General features: G+C 41.2%; 1 protein-coding gene across 1 annotated transcript in view; it reads right to left on the bottom strand.

Moving 5' to 3' along the window:
- The window catches only part of LOC135392400 (scoloptoxin SSD14-like), a 511,073-nt gene that overhangs the window by 88,847 nt on the left and 395,646 nt on the right, over positions 1-26,580 (bottom strand). The window contains exon 11 of the mRNA XM_064623115.1: positions 15,329-15,442. Coding sequence (XP_064479185.1) covers positions 15,329-15,442 — 114 coding nt within the window. The remainder of the gene's footprint in view (positions 1-15,328; positions 15,443-26,580) is intronic.

The following is a 26,580-nucleotide window of genomic DNA, read 5'->3' as shown; positions in this document are numbered from 1 at the left end:
ATCGACAGCTAATAGGGAACCAAAACCCATCACGTAAACAAGAGGTACACAAAGGATTAATAATTGAAAAACAATCTATAAAAAAACGAGAAACATGCACGCACTTAACACTGAATAGCAGAGAAACACTCTAAACGGCGCATCTGCCAACGTGTAAACAACAGACAAGAAAATATTATTGAAACAAGATCAACAGCTAATAGAGAGCCAAAATCCAACACGTAAACAAGAGGTACACAAAGGATAAATAGTTGATGAACAATCTATCAAAACGAGAAACATGCACTGATTTGTTGAACACGGGTGCCGATAGATGTATGGAATACCACGGAACACGAACGACACGAACACAAGAGGAAATAAAATCTATACCACTACAAAGAAGATATTCTTAATCAATATGATTACAATCAAATTACAAGTTGTATTATAAGAAGTCTAATATTCCTACACGTGAGAACCATCATTGCAATAGCCTGAATATCTGTCATAACATTTCGAGCGCAATTCCAACATTACACAACTTTTAATTTCTTATTAACTGAACAGCATAGACGTAAGGAAATAACGAGAAAGAACACAATCAACACCTACAATTAATAGAGAACCAAACCTGCGCACAATCTAACACATAGAGAAAGAATAGGTAATCAATCTATCAAAAGAGAAATATTACAATATAGCACAGACTTAACGCTGAGGGAACACGCGGCGACACGTAAACAACAGCAGAGGAAAATAATCTATCGTTGAACCATCATAAAATCGAACAATATACAATTTTCATTCTAACAAACACTACGAGCCTTGATGGAGGTATCCAAGACATAGAAAATATGCAGTGTTTTCATCTTTGTTTTCACTCTTTTCCTCAAAGCCGGGAGACTTTATGTCTCTATCTATATGACCAAGCTCCCATGCTTTATCACTCAAAGGGTTGGGGCTATATTCCTTCGTCCAGCAAACAGGACGTTCTAGAGCTCAGATAAGATAGTTCAAAGGCGATATATTTTATTCTGCAGTGCAAATAGATGTCGATATCACTCGCGGGGATCACTATCTTTTCGCATCCTTTCCTTGAGACGGAAATCTTTCGTCAAAGTGGATGTCAAGTCGACTAAGTTTGTAGGGATGCGATATTGTTATTGAACATGTAGAGAAAGTCCAAATTATTAATTGGTAGCAATCATACTCAATCAAAAAACGAGAAACAAATTTAATTACATCAATTTTTGTATTATCTTGCAACAGAAAGTTCTAATGAACCACACAGAAAAATCAAATGTGAAACACAACTCAGAAATATGAGGCATTCCTAACTCAGAGATTATTTTTACTTATCTCAATCGAGTGAACAAATACGACACAATTAATACATCATGTATACATAATGTCCAACTCATAGAATATCAATCTAAACAAAACAATAATTAATTCAGACAAATCATTTCTAAGCAAGCAGACTGAATACACCGTAGAATCTGTACAGAAACTTGTCATTTTGAATGAATAAACATGATCAACTACTGGATTCAAGCGATAAAGTGTGACGAAACCCGACGACCCCCAACACCAACATCAAGTTAGGGAGGGATGGCCTCTAGTATGGTCTTGTACATAGAATCATTGAAAGCGCACATTTTTTCTTACTCATCACATCTTTTTGTAAATCAATTTCCATAATTCTCATGGCATGGGGATATTAATAACATTCTAAAAAAATTTAATTAATAAAATGAGCATAGATATGCTTTTAATTAAGTGTAGACGCACACTTGAAAACAGAAGAGACAATTGTTCTACATTGAAAAGATGGACAGATTTTGTACTGGCTACCATAAGTCATGGGAGGACATGATAAAACACTGTTTGGAAGAGGAAGAGCCGCGAAACGATTCCATTATCGCTGCATTTCAATACGTCCTAGACATGGTCGTATTCGGAGATATGGTGCAAACTACAGAACTGAAGGTGCAAGAATTTATATGCCGAATCTACAATACTTATAAAAATATCTGCACAGCAACGTCGGAAGGACCACTGGGATTGATGTCGGAGTTTTTGAGATTTGCTAACGAAGAATTGAAATACACTAGACCAGATGTAATTGTAATCATTGCAATGGGCATTGCATTCATCAAGAAAACAGTCATATCAAATTATCATATACAAGCGGTCTATATCGCACGGTTCATTACGGATTTGTTGAAATTACACATATCTGAGATGGAAAGTACATAAAATCTTATCACGTGATATGTTCCACTACCACGGTAACGCAATTATTTTATTCTACCAGTCAGTGATGTCGAATGAGGAGAAGTTCAATATTGTCGTGCAAGGTCTGATGTATTATCACCTGTTGAAACTCAACAAACATATCAATTGCGGTGGACCAACGGACCAAAAGACGAAGTTCTCGCGCCAAGAGGACGTGTGTCTATCGAGCTACGGAATTTTCTGCAACGATTCTTACGAAAGGCAAGCTTTGCACGTCAATCCATCACACCGAGTCACACCTCGGGCCCCTTCGCTCGGGCTTCGGGATCGGGTCGCTACAGCAGCGGACGGCCAACACTCACAGCATACAACATCAATAGAGCCGCCTGACAGAAGTGCTGCTCATCCTAGGCACTCTGAACCCCCCACAAAACGGCCTCGTGATGAAAATGATGAGTTCGAGAGGCAGAATCCTAATCACGAGGACCCGAACCTGGATTCTGACGATACAGTAGTGAACTTTGAAATCGACGACGACCCAACACGGTTCCAGGTGGTTTCATACAAGAAGAACCGTCTCACGGGCATTCCTGTGGTCTTTAAACCAAAAGACCCAGCCCAGTCGTTCTGGGATGTGGACCCCAATACGATTGCAAAATACATCATGGAACTCAGGAGAAAATCATTTCTCACAGAATTAACAAAGATGGAAGCTTAGTTATTAATGTCGCAACTGAAGCATCAGCCACAAGCTTGCTCCAAATTGACAAAGTCGCCACAGTCGCAGTCGAAACGTTTGTGGCATCATCATATCTTCAGACTATGGGGAGAATATGTAAAGTCCCCATGCAGTACTCCGAAGAGCGACTAAAAGCTTATTTGAGTTCTTACGGCATCATAACCGTGAACTTCTCTGACTTCGTGAAAGAGTGCTCGTCAAAGTGAGCGAGCTAAAGCTTGCGTATTGTGAAATTACACATTCTACAACACTGATCATAAATCGCAACACCTGTTCAAATTTTTAAACTCTTACTGATGTGTGGTAGTCACCACTTCTCTTGAATGTGAATCGATAAATTTTAGCATTTAATCCACAATCAAATATCTTGTATAGTATGTGTGAGTATATGCACAACTTTTTAATCTATATCTTTAGAAAAATGCAAGAAATAGCGTGCAGTTTTGACTTTGAAAATTTGAAGAAGAAAATTATCTTTTGTGTGGAGCTTGCGTTTTACAACGTTATGAGCTAAAGACTTCTAAAATTAAAGTATGGCCTTTCCATTTGTAGTGCCCAGATGCTATGACACTAAAATAATGTGATAGTTTTTCTGTATGGCTACGGGAAATCTCGAGTATATTTTGTGAATTGGATGTACGTTTATGTGTGACCTGCGCTGATCTGGCTATTATAACATATCTTCCATTCTGTTTATGCATAACGCTCATCTTCATTGTATATTGGTTAAGCACTTCTGATGGCGGTTGTGTGATCCGCTTCTACCAAAATCTGATTGCCACTTGGAAATTATTTCATCTATGTTTGTGTGCCGTGTGTTACTAAGACTACGTGATTAGATATGTAGACTTGGCCTGCACGTCATGCTCGTAAAATCTTTCGTTTGCATTGTGGCATCTGATAATAGATTCGCTTTTCTCGAAGGCTCCGTATTATCTCCCAGGCACTGAACCCGAATGCGATTGTAAAAGTTGTCGCGAACGCTTTGGCTTATCCCGCCGCAATCAGTTATCTTGCCTTATTTCCCGTTTTGCCCTATCTTGGACGGCTCAGTTTTCCTATGCAGTGATACAAATGGACAATTGTGTTGACAAAGATATTTATTTATTTGTTCCGCACTCCAATCGGGTTGCTGGTCAAAGACGCCTTTTCTTCTTCTTTTACTACGTCTGGGCGATTGCAACTGATTGAGAAATATACATGCGCTGTGGAATTTAATTCATGAAATATGATAAGTTTTCACAAGAGATTAGTGATCCTATTTGTAATCATAGACTGATGTATCATGCCTCTAAATTTCAATGACCGATCCTTCTCCAGCAATTCTATCCTTCGGATGTTGAACTTGTACAGAGTGTAGTCGGGTAAAACCTATTTGATGGTCAGGTCTCATTCTATATGAGAATTCTTACACACAGTGTGGAATATTCGTCTCTTTAGCAATCTTCAATCTAATCATAAACTGTTTTCGATGCGATGTTTGTTGAGTTTCAACAGGTGATAATACATCAGACCTTGCACGACAATATTGAACTTCTGCTCATTCGACATCACTGACTGGTAGAATAAAATAATTGCGTTGCCGTGGTAGTGGAACATATCACGTGATAAGATTTTATGTACTTTCCATCTCAGACATGTGTAATTTCAACAAATCCGTAATGAACCGTGCGATATAGACCGCTTGTATATGATAATTTGATCTGACTGCTTTCTTGATGAATGCAATGACCATTGCAATGATTACAATTACATCTGGTCTAGTGTATATCAATTCTTCGTTAGCAAATCTCAAAAACTCCGCCATCAATCCCAGTGGTCCTTCCGACGTTGATGTGCAGATATTTTTATAAGTATTGTAGATTCGGCATATAAATTCTTGCACCCTCAGTTCTGTAGCTTGTACGATATCTCCAAATACGACCATGTCTAGGACGTATTGAAATACAGCGATAATGGAATCGTTTCGCGGCTCTTCCTTTTCGAAACAGTGTTTTATCATGTCCTCCCATGACTTATGGTAGCGAGTACAAAATCTGTCCATCTTTTCAATGTAGAACAATTGTCTCTTCTGTTTTCAAGTGCGCGTCTACACTTAATTAAAAGCATATCTATGCTCATTTTATTGATTAAATTTTTTTAGAATGTTATTAATATCCCCATGCCATGAGAATTATGGAAATTGATTTACAAAAAGATGTGATGAGTAAGAAAAAATGTGCGCTTTCAATGATTCTATGTACAAGGCCATACTAGAGGCCATCCCTCCCTAACTTGATGTTGGTGTTGGGGGTCGTCGGGTTTCGTCAGACTTTATCGCTTGAATCCAGTAGTTGATCATGTTTATTCATTGAAAATGACAAGTTTCTGTACAGATTCTACGGGGTATTCAGGCTGCTTGCTTAGAAATGATTTGTCTGAATTAATTATTGTTTTGTTTCGATTGATATTCTATGAGTTGGACATTATGTATCCATGATGTATTAATTGTGTCGTATTTGTTCACTCGATTGAGATAAGTAAAAATAATCTCTGAGTTAGGAATGCCTCATATTTCTGAGTTGTGTTTCACATTTGATTTTTCTGTGTGGTTCATTAGAACTTTCTGTTGCAAGATAATACAAAAATTGATGTAATTAAATTTGTTGCTCGTTTTTTGATTGAGTATCATTGCTACCAATTAATAATTTGGACTTTCTTTACATGTTCAATAACAATATCGCATCTCTACAAACTTAGTCGGCTTGACAACCACTTTGACGAAAGATTTCCGTCTCAAGGAAAGGATGCGAAAAGATAGTGATCCCCGAGAGTGATATCGACATCTATTTGCACTGCACAATAAAATATATCACCTTTGAACTATCTTATCTGAGCTCTAGAACGTCCTGTTTGCTGGACGAAGGAATATAGCCCCCAACCCTTTGAGTGATAAAGCATGGGAGCTTGGTCATATAGATAGAGACATAAAGTCTCCCGGCTTTGAGGAAAAGAGTGAAAACAAAGATGAAAACACTGCATATTTTCTATGTCTTGGATACCTCCATCAAGGTTCGTAGTGTTTGTTAAAATGAAAATTGTATATTGTTCGATTTTATGATGGTTCAATGATAGATGATTTTCCTCTGTTATTGTTTACGTGTCGCCGCGTGTTCCCTCAGCGTTAAGTCTGTGCTATATTGTAATATTTCTCCTTTTGATAGATTGATTAGCTATTATTTCTCTATGTGTTAGATTGTGCGCAGGTTTGGTTCTCTATTAATTGTAGCTGTTGATTGTGTTGTTTCTCGTTATTTCCTTACGTCAATGCTGTTCACTTAATAAGAAATTAAAAGTTTTGTAATGTTGGAATTGCGCTCGAAATGTTATGACAGATATTCAGGCTATTGCTGAGGATGATTTTATGATATTTAAAATGATGGATTATTCTCCTCCTCTGTTGTTGTTTTTTTTTTTTGTTAAATGTAGTGTTATAGATTTTATTTCCTCTTGTGTTCGTGTCCCGTGGTCTTCCAGGTTCTCTGCTATCCACAATTAACTATCGGCACTTGTAATTAAAGCTCCACTATGGTGGTCACGTACAATAATACTTTATAATAAAACTTTTAATTTTGATTGGAATCGTATTGATTAAAAATATCTTCTTTGATTAAATGTGTCATAATGGAATATTAGTTGTTGTGCTCGAAATTACTTACATCTATCAGGTTCTCACGTGTCAGACTTTTTATAATTAAACTTGTAATTTTGATTGTAATCGTATTGATTAAGAATATCTTCTTTGGTTAAATGTGTTATCACTTCTGATTCATTGAAAACTTGTGTGTACGACTACAGTTAATAAAAAATATTGTGTTTGATCTGTGATACCTATATTCAATGCTATTGCATCATACCTGTAATAAGTATATTCTTTGTTACGTGTATTGTGTGTCTTCTGCTTCAGATTTTTGGCTAAGTTTTTCCCATTTACGCAGAGCCATAACATAACTTCTGATGACCTTAATAAATATATTTTCACTTGTCCTTTTGTGTATGGCTATCCTTTGCATGTAAATAGCCTACTGCACACCTGTGGTAGTTTGAAAAAAATAGCGATTCAAGTTGGCTCAGGCTGAAAAATGATGAAAGAAGTCAGCCCAGGTTGAAAAATGTGTGATGGTAAACGCGCACGCAGCACTCTGCACACGCGCCGCCCACCGATAAGAGCCTCCACCCGAGCGCCGCCCGCCGGTCGTGGGAAAAAATACGCGAAAAAGGTCGGCCAAGGCGCAAAAGTGTCGAAAGAAGTTGGCCCAAGCTGAAAAATGGGAGATGGTAAACACTCACGCAGCCCTCCCCCCGCCGATAAGCGCGCGGACAACCATCCGCACACGCGCCGCGCAGGGAAAAATACGCGCAGGGCTCAGGGGCAGGGGTGCCGTAGTTTGGACACCATGTTGTTTCTCAACCACTGTTTACTACTGTGTGCCCAGTGTTGTGTGAATTATCTCAAACTATGGACTATACACTCTTAAAAAAAGGGTGCACTTTAAGTCCTTTTTTTTTGCCACATATCTAACACCCTTTTGGAGAGTACACACACTAAAAAATTTCACACCTCTTTAGGTGTTAAAAGGGCGTATTGCACAATTTACACCCCACACCTAACTGTCTAACACCCATTTGAGTGTAAAGGGGGTGTATCCTGCTGTTTACGACCTTCTGTCTGCTTTTTACACCCCTTCGTGGGAAGGTCATCAGGCCCATAGGGTGTAAAAGGCGGGTCAGCTGCACACAGCATTTCTGTAATTTTAGCAGCGATGGGACTCATGCACCTTAGCTTCTGTTCGTTCTGTGCTGTGAGGATAGTCCATGCACTCCAATGTTTTTAAATGAGGCACTGAACATCATGCACATTACTTAGAACTGCACATAATTAAATGATGTGCTGCAAATGATGCCAGCCGACTTCTTACACAGGCCAACTACCAAGACCAGTAACTGTGGATATTTTATTTAGGGTCTCAGAGGTGAACATGGGCATGGCAGTAATGGACTGCACTTAATATGTACACAACCATGCAGGAAAAAAATTGATGCCTTCGAATGACATCAGAATGGCAAAGCAAAATCAGATTAAAAAGGGACAGTAGGGACACCAGCGGGTATTCAGATTCCGGCTGAATAACGTTCTCCTCCCGAGATACACCTGAAAATGAAATAGTTTTCAAGGAATTGAATTAAATCGAACACCCGAACCATATCCCGTTTCGGTTTCCTACTCACCGTGACGTTACGAACAGTGAGTGCAAAACTACGGTAATTCGATGGAAGCGAAGTCTAAGTTTCATTCCCATGCGCAGCATGAAACGCATCAAGGCAGGTACAAAAGTTAGAGCACGTTCCCGTGAATATATTCAGCAAAATGACCATTTGACAGAAAAATGACGTCACTACCGGTGTATGGTGCAACCTACATTCAAGTCACGGTCTCAATCTTTAAAGTGCTGTAATAAATTTTCAAAAGCAAATACAGAGGTACAGCTTTCTAAGGGGTGTAACTGCTTACACCCTACAGACTTTACACCCAAATGGGTGTGAGTTATCAAACACCATTTTTACACTGGAAAGGGTGTAAAAAAGTTTAGTGTGCAGTTACGCTCAAAAGGGTGTCTCCTCACTCCCTCAAGTGAGTAGCATAACACCTTTCTCCCAACTGGAGAGTAATATTACTCCCCGGTAGGGAGAAGGTGTTATGCTACTTCCTTGAGGGAGTGAGGAGACACCCTTTTGAGCGTAATTGTACTCTCCAAAACGGTGTTATATACATGGCAAGGGAAAGAGTTAAAGTACACCCTTTTTTTAAGAGTGTATGGGGAGCTGTTGGAGCCTGATATTACTTCTCTCTTCTTTTTGCTTTTTCATTTCTGCAGACCTCGTTGATCCACGTTGCATACAATTAAAAAAAAACACTGCCTCCCCCCATAAAAACGAAGAACGGGTGCTACGCCCGTCTTGCTGAAGGACACAAGCAGTCCCACGGAACAGCCAATGCCAATGATCCCTCAGAAGCCTGCATGTGGAACGCAATATTTGATGAACCAAAAATCTCCAACCCGCTCCGAGAGTACAAAGAACCGAAACACTTTCGTGAGGGTGACGGACATACGCCAGAGCAACTCACACTGCTTGCAGCAACCCGAAAGCACCTAACTTTACAGAAGAGCCATCCCTTCCTATTACTTGACCTGCCGCAATTCCGTTATCATTACAGCAATGAAAGATAGAAGTCACTGAAAAGGTTAGCCAGCTGTAGGAATCGAACCCACATCTTCTGGATTTGAGGCCTTGTATGTATTTGTCCCTTGTATGTTGTTCCAGCCTCAGAACATCAGTTATCTCATGTTCATTACAGCAACCAGCGACATTTTAGCTCGTGTGAAACGTCCGATCCCGCTGTCGCGCATGCGCATTAGATGTAGGACGCGTGATTTCGCTCAAACAACCCGCTGGCTCTCAGCCGGCTCGACCGATTGGCATTGGCATCGCGAAGCAAGATGGCGGCTGCTTCCAGAACGTGGAAAGTTGAGTTGTCGTGTGTGTTCTAGTGGACGTTACAATGGGATTGCCACGTATGTTGACTGTTTCGAACAATGTGTATCATCTGCGGGAAGTTGATGGATGTAACGACGTACTGAATTGAGCATTTCACACGCTTCAACGTCCAATCTTGCCGTCCTGCTTAGGCATTTGTGCAACACGGGTACGTACCATTTTCTGTATATACGTCCATATATCCAGTCAGTACACGAGCAATATGGGGCCCATATTGCCAGGATTTTCCCAATATTGGCTCAAACAGGGCAATATGGGGCCCATATTGCCCAGTTTCAGCCAATATGGGGGAAATCTTGGCGAAAGGGGTCCCATGTTGGACCTGTGTCGCCAATGACCAGCCAATATGGGCCCCATATTGTGTGCTGCTTGGGTGGTCACATAAAGGAATCTTCCGCTTTTAATAATGCACTTCTTTGATTAGAAGTCACGTCCGTTTCTCGTTTTAACAGAGCACTGTTTCGCCACTATTTCCCTACAGGAAACTGTTGTTTGCGTGTTGGAGGATGCGTCGCTTTTGTTTCTCATATAGTGCTAACTATTAATTGTGTTGTGATGAATCGCATTATTTCCTTACGTCTATGCTATTCACTTAATACCAAACTGATTAATTAAATTTGTGTCATGTTGGAATAAGTGATATCCAGCTTACCTTCCCCTATTGTGCACAATTAATTACTTCATCTATCAGAGCTTCTAACTGGAATTAAAACCCCATTATTGCAATGATGGTGCTCATGTGTAGGAATCTTAGGAATCTTAAAAGTCTATACTTGGACTTTTTATAATAAAACTTGTAATTTTGATTGTTATCATATTGGTTTGATTAAAAGTCGGGTCCTGCGATATAGATTCATTGAAAACTTCTGTGTATGATTACAATTAATAAAAATATTGTGTTTGATTCTTTCAGTGTGATACCTCTTCAATGTTGTTGGATCATACTTGTAATAAGTAAGTATATTCTTTATTACGTGAATTGTATTGTAATGTGTTTCTTCTGTTTCGGATCGTGAAGGTTTTTTTCGGCTGCATTTTTCCCCTTCACAGATTGGCATTACAATTCCCAGCACAATTGGCATTAATAAATATATTTCCACATGTTATTTCATGTATGAATGCTCTTTGCATGTCTATACTTGCATGTAACCGCCCACCGCACAGCTGTTGTAGCGGGGGAAAAATGCGAGTGAAGTCGGCCCCGATGGAAAAATTGCGAATGAAATCGGCCCAGGTGCGATGGCGGCATCGCTTGGCGTGGTTGCCAGCAGCATGTCTATACTTGCACGTAAACCGCCAACCATACAGCTTTTGTAGCAGAAAACAAATTGCGAATGAAGTCGGCCCAGGTTCGATGGTGGCATCGTTTGGCGGGTTTGCCAGCGTGAATGTCTATACTTGCATGCAAACCGCCCACAACACAGGTGTTGTATCGGATAAAAAAAAATGCGAGTGAAGTCGGCCCAGGCGGAAAGATCGCGAGTGACGTCGGCCCAGATGCGATGGTGGCATCGCTTGGTGGGGTTCCCAGCGTGTATGTTCATACTTGCATGTAAATAGCCCACGCGCCATCCACCGCGCACGGAAGAAATTTGCGAACGAAGTCGGGCCAGACGGAAAAATGTGCGACGATAAGCGCATGGGTAGCCCACGCGCCACGCTGCGCACGCGGAAAAAAAATCGCCAGTGAATTCGGCCCAGGGGTTAATAAACGTGCGGTGTACTCACTAGGCCGCCTGTCCCAGAATACCGTATGAACGATACTTTGTGTGTGCTTGCACACATAAATATATTATAATTCAAAATCAGATACATAAAAATCAAATAAGAACAACTTAAAGTTGTCAGTGACTGGCAGCTGTAGTAAATGGTACGCAGTTGAGAATTTCCCCGAGTTACGTAAAATGTATCGAAATACAGGTACACCTTCACAGTTACTAGGCCCAGCTCCCTCGCTATCCGAAGGCTCCAACAGATAACTATAAATCCCACGTGAAAGCTAATGAGTATGCGTACTTGCGATTTCAAATTCAAACAGAGCTATTTTCCGGCGATCACATCTATTATGGTTCCTGTTAATACCGCTGTGGGACGCTCAGCATGACTACAGATAAAGAACGCCAGCTGACTGCCATCTCTTCATGAACTGCTTCGCTTCTCTACCTTCATCCTCTTGTTCGTCTTTACCACGATATTATGTGTGATGGCCATCAATGGCTGCCACTCTTCTGAAACGTGTGTTGTTCCTACTTCTGACCAATAAGTTCGGGTTGCCCTACGTTGCCAAATCACCCGAGGCGCGGTTACTGCAACTCTCGGTGCCTTTTGAAGGTATTTTCACAGCTGAAAATCTTCCAGTCCAACTCGTTGCACAGACCGTTCCTCAGCTTACCAGCACGGCACTGATTGATTTCCTGGATCGTCTAGGAATCAGACATATTGCTTATAATGTTCGGATGGTCGTACTCATGAAACCCACCAGTATTATCCACGCATCTTGCTCGACGTCTGAAAACTTTGCTTCGTCGTTAGATGAGATGGAGAAACTCAGGCACTTCATACAAAAGTACAGAGTTACGCCTCAACAACGGGATAACCACTGTGCTATTTGCTTCACCAAATGCACTGTCACAGAGAGCTTGTTACGACGAAATCACCCAAATGCGTCGTCAAAAGCGAAAGAAACATGATTCCGCTGGAAAAGTTTTACTATTCGATACGAAGTTTGAATGAAGCCGAACTCGCGCAACAATCACTGTTTCGTGTCACTGGCATTATCCGTTTTCTGGAAGGTGTAAAGCACGAAGTCGTAACACGAGATCTGAAACAACACACGGTACGCGCTGACGATCTAAGGAAATGCTGCCAGAACTGGACCAGACACACGGCTGTTGAGTGCCTCGCCAGAGACTGACATTTCACCAGCCGACAGGTACATCATGATCATGATCATCATATGTGATACTCGAAAGTTTCCAACCAGAGAGCATCGTCCTTCACATTGGTATTGAAATGGAGAAGTGCAGTGGAGTCAGCAGAAACTACGCAAAGTGCGCGAAATTGGTTATCAAGCGCTCGAATACATGTAAATACATTTCATGGCCAGCTACAGCAACCCTTTTACATCTATAATAAGCCGCATGTACTGCTTCAAAACATGAAATAGTTAACTGTTTAACCCTTTCGAACTTACTGGCCCCTCCCTTCCGGCTATGACATCACTGGCTCTCTTTATGCTTCTCCCAGCAGTCAGACTCCTTGGCCCGCTTGCATGCACGTTGAGGCTATTCCTCAGTGCTGTACTCCATAGCTTTGCCAGTGCTAAAAGAAAGAGGTGCGTCGAGGATAGTATCGTGTGCAAAAAGCACTACTGAAGCTACGAGGTACAACACTGAGGAATAGCCTAAACGTTCGTGCAAGCGAGCCCTTTTGTATGGAGCCCACAACCCGAACCTCAAGCCAATCTGACAGCTCAGCCAAGCGCAGACCCACAACCGGAAGGATGCATCTCCAACGCTATCTACAGACCGCATCCCAGTCCTAGTGGCATCACCGTATCATATACCTCTGACACACGGGCACGTATGAACTCCTTTAGGCAAAAGGACACCTAACGGAAAGGCGTTGCGTGACGTGATACACGGCAAAGAAGAATTTCCTTTTACGAGGCGATTCCTTTGGGAAGCTGATATCGGCGATCTCCTTTTCATCTGCAAAGGCAGTATGGCGCAGCCTCGAACGAAGGGCGATACGACGACAGCACTCTCGAGCGAGGGCAAGACCGTGTTTGCGTTTTTCGAGTACACGAAGTCTGCGTGCAGATATTGCACTTTCAGTACACATTTAGAGTTCATTGGTCGTATTGGTACATTTACTGTTACTGCGTCGAAGGTGTCCTTTGTAGCTGTAAAGGACCCCTAATGAAAGGGAGCTCAAACTTGTCTGCGTCAGGCATGGGCGTACCGAGAGGGGGGAAAGGGGGACCACGGCCCTCCGCTGGAGCTCCAAGGTGGCTTGTGAAAAGAGTGCGCTCTTTAGCCATAGGTTGTAATGAGTATTCTCAGATGTCATAATAGGAACATTGGAACACCCGCAGAGTTCGCAACGTACGTCTCCAAGGTGGATGGGGGGGATTGCCACCCCCACAGGAAGCACTTTGCCCCCCTTGGAAAAAGTCCTGGGAACGCCCATGGTGTCAGGGGTATCAGACAGACAGTCGTCAATGTCCTTTTTCCTGTCTTTTTAATTTTTACTTTTGTCCGTGATACCGCAAGATATCTGCCCTGATTTAAAAGGGATTAGTTGTACCTGAACCTGAACCTGGTCTGGCGTGGCGGCCAAGTTTCGAAAAGCATGGGATTTCCTTCGAGGCTGTACACCGTAGGAACAAATAGGTTGGCACGCCGTAAAGTCAAAGCAACACCAATTTCTGGATTTGTAAGTCAGACTTTCTACCCGACTATTGCGCAATTGGCTGCATAACTTATGGCACCTGCCGACATTGATAAAATGAGCCGTTTTATTCAAGGTGTTCATTTTATTCGTTACAGAGTTTTTATTAAAAGGCTATGATAACAGCACCGACACCGTTTTTGCAGGTATCTTATACGACCAGGCGGACATTCCGCGGAAGAGATATGTGGTTACTTGATCACTCGTTACCTAGACTTCGTTAACTTATTAATTAGATGCTTTCGTGAAAACGTGAGAATTCGTTTTTGTGCCACCGTATTTTTAAACAATCCTGAAACGAGCAGCTCCATCTATCGCCAAATTTTGCTATGCAAATGATCATTGAAGGGATTTCCCCTCCGGTGATTGCATTCCACGCCCAGACTGGGAGATGACCCGAGTTCGAATCCTGGCGCCGGCTGTGCTATCTGGGTGCTTTCCCTAGGTTTTCCTCAGACGTTTTAAGTTCGCTGTGAAGTCGGTCCAGGACGCACGATCCCACAGAACAACATGCCGCCACGCAGGCAGGCAGATTTCTCAGATATAGCACGCTACCGCCACTTCCGGCAACTTATCTGGCCCAGTGTTACTTATCTGGCAGCAGATGAGCGCCGTGTCGCATTAGCCCCATCAGCTCCATCACTCCAAAGCACGTGGGCCCCCTCCAACTCGAATGTTCTCACCGCGATCAACACGCGCTTCTTTCGGTTTCGGCTCATTTGCATGGTAAAATTTCACGATGGATATTACAACGTACTTGCTCACTTTATTTTTTTTAATATGGTGAATTTAAACAATGAGTGGTTCCAATTCTAGTATATCACATTTCCCCGAAAACCTCTAATTAAAAAAGTGAATTGAAAATTTTTAGGGCAATTAGTTATCTGGTAGTTTGGTTTAGTGCTTCGGCAGGTTGTCCGCCTGGCCGTCTAACCCATCTACAAAAAGGCATCTATGTTCCTCTCGTAGCTAAATAAAATAATGGTGCAGTGATATTACACGTAAGGCTTGTCTGCCTATAGTATGGCGACCCTCTCGTAGCTGTTTTATAAAACTAAACACCCTTTTACATTTTCTCGATACAAATCCGGGATAACAACCTTGTTAACGTCGTTTACAGTATCGTCGGGGTAGAGTATCGCCCCTGGCGATGAAACTCCCCATTCATCATCTTAAAAATAAAGTTCTTGTTTTTGTTTGTCGTTTACAACATGCATATGCTGTAAGAATCCGTTTACGAGAATCTTTTCTCGACATTTTCGGCGACACCCCGTTATTCATCGGCAAACGCCTGTTTTCATTTTGAGAGGGAGAACTTACTTTTGGTACAGATGATTCAGCAAATAGTACGTAAGGTCTCAGTTGATGATGCAAGCGGCCACTGTCTATGGCCACCTTGGGATTGGCTTTCATCCACAGCATTCGTGCCAAGACCTATAGAGGAATACTTCACTTGTTAGTGACACGGCGTTATTTGACGGTGTGAAGAAGTACGCGGTGCCACGAGTATGCGGCTTTATGTAAATGGGTGAATGGACGCCGATATGCAAATACGTATGCGGACGTCGCACATCCGGGGTCTCTATCGATGTGGGATACAAGGTGCACTGTGTTACGCTGAGTTCAGTGTTTAGAATAACTGATATATTTCGAACTAGCATCATATTTACTAACATAAAATATTAGTTCTTTTACTACACTGAATACTGATAGGTTTCTCAGGGTGTTACGAACTTGGTAAGTTTTTCCTGTCATGGAAGGTCCACATATAATAATTCGTGCCGGGTGGATGAAAGAAAACAATCTTACGTCGAACATTGTGTCGCAGAGGTAGAATTGAAAGTAATAATAAGATGTGTTGAAAACTAGATTTATTACCATCCAGTGCTTCCCCAACTACCAATTTCATCAAACTGACTTTTCGCAGACTCTCGTTTGGCTCTGAGGAGACGTTCGTGTCACAAAACGCGTCAGATAGCCTCAGCTTTTGCTTCATGAATTTCTTGTTTCAGACGCCATTTCTTCTCTTCGGGTGACTCGACCTCCTCCTCCTCATGTTTCTTTCCGAAACAGCGACGAAAGAGCTTCCGTATAATTATTTTGGGAGTGGGCTCCTGGTTTGGGGAACGAATGTGAAAATGAGGAGGTTAGCTCGTCTGGAAGGTAATAAATGGAAAACAGTGGAGAGGAGGTTGTATGATAATGAGGATGCGGCACGTTTAAAAGTTTCTTCCTCACTTGTCTGACTCAACTTGTCTCAAAATGTCTGGCGAAAGTGGTAAGTTTTTGCTTCGCAACGTATTTCTTTCTCTCCTGAATGTTGTCTTTTTTTTTTTTTCAGTACTTAGCTCAAGCTCAGTTTTCTTTTTTTTTAAATTGTAAGGAACTATAATGAATATGAAAAAAGTGTTTCAATTTTATTTCTTGTTTCAGCTCCGGAGTCGCCTCCTCCCATATGTATGTATTATCGGAAGTTGTTTAATTTGACGTTAATATACGAGTTCCATTTCAGATGACTTTGCTGGATCAAATGATTGGTTGTGTATGTTTAGTTATTAATTTTTAGTATCTTTTTCAGCTTATATAACGGTACCACGTGCAACCCCGGAACGTGAGTAAAAGTTATAGGATTCGATATAGTTTACGATAATAAATGAGATTCTCTTTCAGATCATTGGGGTCGAACACGACCGCCGCAATGTATGTATTATTATAACGCAAGTATGGTTGTTGATCCAGTTTTTGTAGAAGAAGTACACCTATTAAGTGGGGGTTTGTTTTCGTGATGAAGAAGTCTTGCGAAGTGATGGCGCCCCAATCGATCCTAACGTCGCGACACACTTGGGGCGGCCAGGCTCCCACAGCTCCCCGTAGAGCCTATAGTTTCAGATATTTCAAGCAACACTGGCCATGCAGCCAATGAAAATGAACTATGATGCCTACCATTCGGCCATTCAGGAGTCTCTCAGTTTGGCTCGCCTTTCGGCCCAGTCCTGGCTACCATCGGTTTTTACCTTTACTGGTTTTCATGCCTGACGCTCGTTATTCCGTATTCCAAAACAAGGCAAATTTTGTACAAAATACACATTTATTTGAAACATCGTACTGACTCAATAGTCTGACAGAAATATTCACCGTGCGTACAGAGTCCAAATCGTTGCGTTCGTCGACCAAGTTCAATAGGAATATTAGGGCGGACGTAAGCGGGGCTGAGAGCTAGCAACATGGACCCCTGGCCCCTGTGCCGTTGACCCCTGGGCCCTTCGCGTTATTTTTTCTCGCATATCGGTGGGCGGCGCGTGGACGGAGGGCTTCGCGTGCGATTACCCTCGCACATTTTTCAGCCTGGGCCGACTTCATTCATATTTTTTTCGCTACAACAGCCTGTGGTAGGAGGTTTATATGGAAGTATAGGCGTGCAAAGGATAGCCATACTCAAAAGTACAATTGAAAATATATTTATTAAAGTCAATAATGCCAGGAATTATGCTGTGACTCTGTGTGGAGGAGAAAAACCCAGCCAAAAACCTGAAGCAGAAGAAACACAATACAGTACGCGTATCAAATTATCTGGGCGTGCGCTTACCGTTGCGTATTTTTCAGCCTGGGCCGACTTCTTTGCTGACTTGTGCCCGTTACCAAAAAATAGGAACTAAATACCGTTACCCGTTACTTCAGAAAACGTAACTAAATACGTTGCTCGTTACTAACATACAAAAGTAACAAGTTCTCGTTAGTCACAGGTAACGAGTTACTTTTACGTTACCGCCGCATAGTTAAAGGAGCCAACAAACATGCCGTCACTTGCCTTCAACTCATTATTAATGAGAAATTGCACTTCACAAGAAGCTGATTTGATGAAATTGACATCAGTGATCTTCGTTCTCTTTCGTGTGAAGACATCCGCTGCAGAAGTGGGGGTGATAGGAGGTTATGAAAACACAAGAACAGACACCGGTCTCCGTGCCACCGATCACCAACGGTTCCCAAAAACAGACGAGGAGCTGCGTCATAATTTGGGACGCCCAGAAGGTTAGCAAAGACAAGAAAATGCTAGAAGTCGAAACGCGTTTTTTGTAGCCATAGCACAATTGGTGTCCATTCTTGGGAAGAAGGAGTGATGGTCGGAGATTACGGAAACAAGAGAAAAGACAAGGGCTTTCGTTTAAGACGATTCAGCACCTCACCAACACATCCTGCGAGGGACTGTAATAATACTTTGAGTCACACGTGGGCGTGGGTCACCTAAGTCCATGCATTGCGCAACATGGAGTGCCGAAATGTGCTCTCCCGCGCTTAAGAGAAGGAACGAGTAACGTGAGTAACGAGTTACCAATTTTTGTAACTGATTCCGTTACTATTACCATTTCTTTAAAACGTTACGGAATCGTTACTTCGTTACCAAAAAAAGTAACCGCTACCAAGTAACGAGTTACTTGTAACGAGTTAGGCACAACTCTGCTTCTTTGGCAATTTTTCCGCTACAACAGGTGTGCACTGGGCGGCTTACATGCAAGTATAGACATGCGAAGGATAGCCATACACAAAAGTACAAGTTAAAATATATTTATTAAAGTCAATAGTGCCAGGAATTATGCTGTGATTCTGTGTGGAGGAGAAAAACCCAGCCAAGAAACCTGAAGCAGAAGAAACACAATACAACACACGTAACAAAGAATATACTTATCACATGTCAAACACAATATTTTTATTAACTGTAGTCATACACACAAGTTTTCAATGAATCAGAATTAAAATGCAGTAGCACGTTTAATCAAAGAAGACATTCTTAATCAATACGATTACAATCAAAATTACAAGTTTTATTACAAAAAGTCTGAGACGTGAAACCATCATTGCATCACAGGAATTTTAATTACAGCTTTAATTACAAGTTCTGATAGATGCAAGTAATTTCGAGCACAATATGGAAGCTAAGTTTAATATTCCAACATGACACAAATTTAATCAATCAGTTTCTTGTGAAGTGAATAGCGCAGACATAAGGAAATAATTCGAATCAACACAATCAACACATAGCATCAATATAGAACCAAACCGACATATCCTCCAACATGTAGGGAAATAATAGCTACACAATACCGTATCAAAACGAGAAACGATCACCACATTTAATCAAAGAATATATTCTTAATCAATATGATTACAAACAAAATTACAAGATGTATTATTACAAGTTGTGTTATATTCCTATACGTGAGAACCATCATTGCAATACCGGGAAGTTCTGACAGCTGTATGTAATTAATTGTGAACGGCAGAGACCCTGGAAGACCATGGGACACGAACGACAAGCACGACACGAACACAAGAGGAAATAAAATCTATACCAAGATATTCTTAATCAATATGATTACAATAAAAATTACAAGTTGTATTACAAAAAGTATAATATTCCTATACGTGAGAACCATCATTACAATAGCGTGAAGTTCTAATAGTTGTATGTAATTAACTGTGAACAGCAGAGACCCTGGAGGACCATTGGACAGAAACGACAAGAAAGACACGAACACAAGAGGAAATAAAATCTATAACCCCACATTTAATCAAAGAAGATATTCTTAATGAAAACAACAGAGGAGGAGAATAATCTATCATTTTAACTATCATAAAATCATCCTCGTGACACAATCTAATCGAACACTATACAATTTTCATTCTAAGAGACAGTACAAACCTCACTTTGTTTTATGAATCCAATACCCAGGCACCATGAGAGGATCTTGGTTTTTCTTCAAAGCCCGGAGACATATTATCTCTCTGTCTATACGCCCAAAGCACTGTGCATGCTTTATCACTCAAAAGGTTGGGGGTTATATCCCTTTCCTTCCTCAAGCAAACAAGGCGCTCTCGAGGTCAGATATGATAGTACAAAGGCGATATATTTTATTGTGCAGCACAAATAGATGCCGATATTACTCGTGGGGGATTACTATTTTTTCGCATCCTTTCCTTGAAACGGAAGTATTTCATCAAAGTGGATGACATGTGGGCAAAGCTTGTACAGAGGTGATATTTTTTATTGAACATGTAGAGAAGGTTCAACTTATTAAATGATAGCAACAATACTCGATCAAAAACGAGAAACAAATTTAATTACATCATTTTTGTAATATCTTGCAACAGAAAGTTCTATATAGATGAACCACACAGAAATATCAAATGTGAAATGCAACTCAGAGATATGAGGCATTCCCAACTCAGAGATTATTTTTACTGATGTCAATCGAGTATTCAATTGAAACAAATACAAGACAATAATTATTTCACGTAGTAACTTTCTAAGCAAGCGAGAAATATTTAAAAGTTTTCCTATAGAGGAAATCGACAGACACAATTAATACATCCTGCATACATAATGCTCAACTCATAGTATATCATTCGAACCTGAAAAAAAAAACAATAATTAATTCAGACAAATCATTTCTAAGCAAGCAGCGTGAATCTGTACAGAAACTTGACATTTCAATGAATAAACAAGGTCAGCTAGTGGGTTCAAGCGATAAAGTGAGTGATGGATGAGAGCCGATGACCCAAAACACCAACATCAAGTTATGGAATGGAGAACCCTCCATTCCATAACTTGATGTTGGTGTCTTGGGTCGTCGGCAGTCATCCATTACTCACTTTATCGCTTGAACCCACTAGTTGACTTTGTTTATTCATGGAAATAAGTTATGGAATGGAGGGTTCTAGCATGGTTTTGTACATAGAATCATTGAAAGCACACATTTTTTCTTGCTCCTCACATTTTTTTGTAAATCAATTTCCATAATTCACATGAGAGGTGGATATTAATAACACTCTAAACAAAAATAAATAAATTTGTAATCAATAAAATGAGCATAGATACGCTTTTAATTAGTGTAGACGCGCACATGAAAACAGAAGAGACAATTGCTCTACATTGAAGAGATGGACAGATTTTGTACTCGCTACCATAAGTCATGGGAAGATGTGATAAAAAACTGCTTCAAAGAAGAAGAGCAGCGAAACGATTCCATTATCGCTGCATTTCAATACCTCCTAGACATGGTCGTATTCGGAGATATGGTACAAACTACAGAACTGGAGGTGCGAGAATTTGTATGCCGAATCTACTATACTTATAAAAATATATGCACATCAACGTCGGAAGGGCCACTGGGATTGATGGCGTAGCTTTTGAGGTTTGCTAATGAAGAAATGAAGTACACTAGACCAGATGTAATTGTAATCATTGCAATGGGCATTGCGTTCATCAGGAAAGCAGTCAGATCAAATTATCATAGACAAGCGGTCTACAGGGTGTTCAAAATGAAGCTTTCACTAGCACTTTATAAATAGGCGAACAAAAGAAAACCGGCTGCTATTTTTCTGTTCCTTGAGTAAGAAACATGTGCTACATAATTAGCAGCACCTGTTTCTTACACAAGTAGCGTAAAGTTATCATCCGGTTTCCTGTCATCGCTGTGTTTGCGTAGCGCTCGTGAAAGCTTAATTTTGAACACCCGTATATCGAACGATTCATTACGGATTTGTTGAAATTACACCTAACTATTCAGATGGAAAGTACATACAAATCTTATCACATGATATGTTCCACTACCACGGCAACGCAATTATTTTCTTCTAGCAGTTCTTGCAGCGATGTCGAATGTGTAGAAGTTCAATATTGTTGTACAGCTTGGGACAAAAGTTTACGGAACACGGCACTGGGGTATTCCTTCATCGAAGCGGCCCCCTGCTGGATATCATGAAGATATCGAATAAGAAACGGGTGACCGGGTACTGTACCCTTCCCTTAGTATGTGTATGCGCTTCTGTTTGCTGCTAGGGTGTCGCTCCAATGGAGAAATGCGACACCCCGGTGTTCCGTAAACTTTTGTCCCAAGCTGTACAAGGTCTGATGTATCATCACTTATTGAAACTCAACGAGCATATCAACTGCGGTGGACCATCGGACGATCTCATCTAATACTGTCGTGTACGCCATTCAAGAATCTTCATACAAAGAAAGGAAACATCAATAAGAGATTGTGCAAATTCATCGCAACAAAGTGCAAGTTGCTGAAGCGATACAAATGCGGCCACAACGTATCGATTGCATTAATCAACGTTGGATTCAAGCGACCGATAATAAGACATCATTACGTAATACATTCCGAATTCATCAATCAAGACAACAAACGGAAACTTCAGAGTTTGGAATAGGACAACTGTAATTCATCGAAATGAACAAGCATATAACTGAAATAATAAATGTAATCTTTGTCATCAATCTAATGAATTCTACGCATCACAATGAAAAACACCTTAGATTGATAACAATGATCGCTATGGAAACGAATATTCCACATCAGGTGTAAGAATTCTCACATGGTATCAGAGCTGACCATCAAATAGGTTTTACCCGACTACACTCTGTACAACTTCAACACCCGAAGGGTAGAATTGCCGGAGAAGGATGTGCAGATATTTTTATAAGTATAGTAGATTCGGCATACAAATTCTTGCACCTCCAATTCCGATCTTCCCATGACTTATGGTAGCGAGTACAAAATCTGTTCATCTCTTCAATGTAGAGCAATTGTCTCTTCTGTTTTCATGTGTGCGTCTACACTTAATTAAAAGCGCATCTATGCTCATTTTATTGATTACAAATTTATTTTTTGTTTAGAATGTTGTAATATCCACCTCTCATGTGAATTACGGAAATTGATTTACAAAAAAATGTGATGAGTAAGAAAAAATGTGTGCTTTCAATGTTTCTATGTACATCCACATGTACATCCACTCGACCCGTCCACACGTTTTTGTGGTCCTCTCCAGCATACCGCCACGACTTCCTTCTGCATATGTGTCCTCTGACCAACGCTTTTTTACCCGAGAGACCAACCGTAAAATTCAACTTATCAACCAGCATTTCTGGTATTTGTCCATAATGAACGACCGTGTTGGCTTTATCCGCCACAGTCGTGTCGAACAATCGCCGTGGGACTTTTTAGCTATCGACGGCCACCACCTGAATCTCCGGGGCGCTAGAGTGCTGGCTTCCCATTACCGAAGCTGTATCAGGCTTCATTTCTGCCCAACCACCCGCTCCGTACGACAAGAGGTTGTCGTTTTTCCACATCCTGATGATTTCCCACCCCTGCCCCCTTCAATGGCTTTAACCCCTCAGCCCATAGGACCAAACACGGCCCCTGCTGCTGTTCCTGACCTACACCCGCACACTCCGCACCTTCCATCAGTTCCCCCCGCGAGCTGTACCCAACGCTCCTCGTCTGCCTCACCTGTGCTCCCCTCAACCCGGTTCTCCCCACCTAACCAAGTACCTCATCCTTCGTCATGTCCTGCGCTTCTCGTTTGTGGTCACAGTGACCGCCTCAGTCCCACCAGCTCACCTGGAACCCCCAGTTCCCCCGAAGAACATCAACATGATCACAGACACCAATCCGTGGAAGACAGTGCTACAGTGCCGCAAAACGGTGTGAACGCTCTAGTGAACTCAGTTGAGTCCACCATCCCCTCCAGAACCACATCTGCTCTAAGTGCGCGTAGACAACCCACCAAGAAACTTCGGAACGTCACTAGGAGGTATAACACCAGGAGCTCTCGGTGACTGGACATGGACAATAACAGGTCTGCTTCCTTCCTCAAAGCACGTAAATTAATCGATAAGAAAGCTAGATTTGTGTCTCATCTTCATTACTATTCCGACTGCATAGCACAGAATATTGTTCCCAATGGTTTGCTTGTTCATGCGTCCCCAGCATTTACATTCCACTCTCCTCGAAGCTCTAGAAGATGGTCTAGCTCATTAAAGCATGCATCCATAGAATTGTTAAAAATTTTGCGTACTGAGAGTTCGTACCGAATTAAGGACATTAACAACCAACTACGGCAACTAGCACTAAGACTACGGCCCAACGAAGTGACGGAACTAAGAATCTTTGCGTCTGATAAGCTCTCAAAACTACAATCTGTAAAATCCAAGAAAGCTAAACGTGACAGGCTAGACCTCACACCCGTTAATGATCTCAATATCTGCAATATTTTAGTTGATATTACATATCCCACGGCATGCTCAAATGACATAGTTTTTAATTTGTCCAGTGCCACGCTAAATCAAGCTGATATTAGTGTTCTGTCCAAGGGTCTTAGCTTTGTCCTCACCCCACCTTCTGTTGATGAGTTCGACATACTGAATGATTTACAAAGCTTAGGTAGGAGGATGCATTTTCAGACATTTTTTCATGGCAGTGCAATTGCCAACACGAACCCTTTTAAGAAGCCCTCCATTTGGACCCCTGACGCATCAAAAACTAGTCCCATGATCGACAACTACATCAAGGCGGTCTCTAACGATATCAATAAGCTAGTCGGCGAGTCAATTAACGTTAAAAATCCTAACTTATCCAAAGCTGAGAGGATTGCTTTACGTAATCTTAAAACACGGGATGACATAGTGATCAGGCCTGCGGATAAAGGAGGGGGAATTGTGGTCATGGACACTTCCGACTATATTAATGAGGCTAATAAACATCTCAACGACACTACTTTCTACAGGGTTCTTGATAATGATCCTACACCCTTGTTTTGTCAGATAATCAACAAAAAGATTTCCGCACTCGCTAATGACAATTTAATTCCACGCCACATAGCAGAATTCATCAAGCCTAAAAACGTTAATCCTGGTTCATTTTATCTCCTTATAAAAGTCCACAAGGAAAATAACCCTGGCAGACCTATAATATCAGGCATTCACACACCAACAGAAAAGATTTCCCTTCTGATAGACCATTGTATAAGACATGTACCTCCGCTACTTCCTTCATACGTCAAAGACACAAATGATTTTCTCCTCAAAATTAATTCTATCAACAACCAGTTCTCAGATCTGACCAATATGACACTGGTAACCATGGACGTAAAATAACTGTATGCTAACATCCCCCACGATGAGGGCCTGAATGCAGTGGAATCCTTTCTCCTGTCTTTTCCCTCCGACATCCTCCACACTTCTGCGGTCATCCCACTACTTGAATTGGTCCTAAAGTATAATAACTTTGAGTTTAATGGCAGACATTTTGTCCAAGTACATGGCGCAGCGATGGGATCCCGCGTGTCACCTAACTATGCAAACCTCTTCATGGGTCAATTTCAAAAGAGGGCCCTTGAATCCTTCCCCGTACAGCCGCTCATTTTCCTGAGATACATCGACGACATTTTTGTTGTGTGGCCAGGTGATAACTCTTCCTTATTGTCTTTCTTTGAACACTTCAACTCCTTGCATAGCACTATCCAATTCATCTGCAACTATTCCAATGTTTCAATCAATTTTCTTGATGTCACTGTCTCCATTCGGTCTGGAAAACTAGTCACCGACCTTTATAAGAAACCAAGCGATAGACGCCAGTATCTTCATTTAAGTAGTTATCACCCCAATGTCCAGAAAAGAAATATTCCTTTTGGGCAGTTCACACGACTCAAGCGCATATGTTCCAATACCGACGATTTCCACAGACGCGCTCACGAAATGTCTGCTGATTTCAGGAAGCGTAACTATCCCAGCAATCTAATTCAAAATGCTTTCACCAAATCATGCTCGCTGGACAGAGAGTTACTTCTTTCCAGCCAACCTAACGAGGAACACAGAAATATTACTTTCGTGACCACCTACAACAAAGCCCTTCGTAACGGTTCCGGGACATTTGATCGAACGCCGTTTGGTCGAAAGCCGTTTGATCGAACGCAGGACATTTGGTCGAAAACCATTTGATCGAACGCCGTTTGATCGAAACGGCAGCGGTCGTTTGATCGATTTTTTTAATTGGTTCACTTGGAGTGTCGAAAATGACAAAAAAAGACAATGAAAAAAAAAAAAGCTGCAGTGCTAAATGCAGTTATCCTGAGGAACATTTAACTTTGTGTAATCTGCTTCCCCGTAAACACATTCCTCATGCTAACCCACTTTTTAGTGTCCAAAAAGCAGTACAAGGGCCAGGGTTGTTCACCGTTAACCCGTTGAACAACCGAATAGGTTTTTCCGCTCTGACACATAGTGACTAAACATGCTGTACTTGTTAATCCCCCAACCCTTTGTCAAATAATAATAGATGTCAAGTACTAAACATTTTGGCAAATGAATTAAAAAATAAGTAAATGATTAATATAATGAGTAAAAAGTTAATAGTAAATTATTATGAGTAATAATAAATGAGTAAATGAGTGGATTATTATTTGTAATCAACTGACCACTGTATAGGAGAAAGCAGTTTCAGTTTATTTACTTTTCGCCTATGTGCAAGTGAATCTAAATTTAGTTCTTGCAACAGACATGTAACCGAAGAAGTCCTTCGAAACTTAGACAAGGTTATAGGGCAGCAGATCTTAGTACTTTCTCTATTTCTTCGGATATCGTGCATGTGTAGTGATTCGAGGCCGCAGATGCATACTCTAAGGTCGAACTAAGGTTTTACATGCTGTTAATTTAATATCTCTCGTTGTACCATGGCGAAATTTCGTTCTTAGCACCCACAGACTTTGAGTGGCTTTGCACATAT

This window comes from Ornithodoros turicata, chromosome 4 (assembly GCF_037126465.1).
Source record: "Ornithodoros turicata isolate Travis chromosome 4, ASM3712646v1, whole genome shotgun sequence".
Taxonomy (NCBI): Eukaryota; Metazoa; Arthropoda; class Arachnida; order Ixodida; family Argasidae; genus Ornithodoros; species Ornithodoros turicata.
The sequence above is the reverse complement of the archived record's forward strand: the minus strand, read 5'-3'. Positions and strand labels throughout refer to the sequence as shown.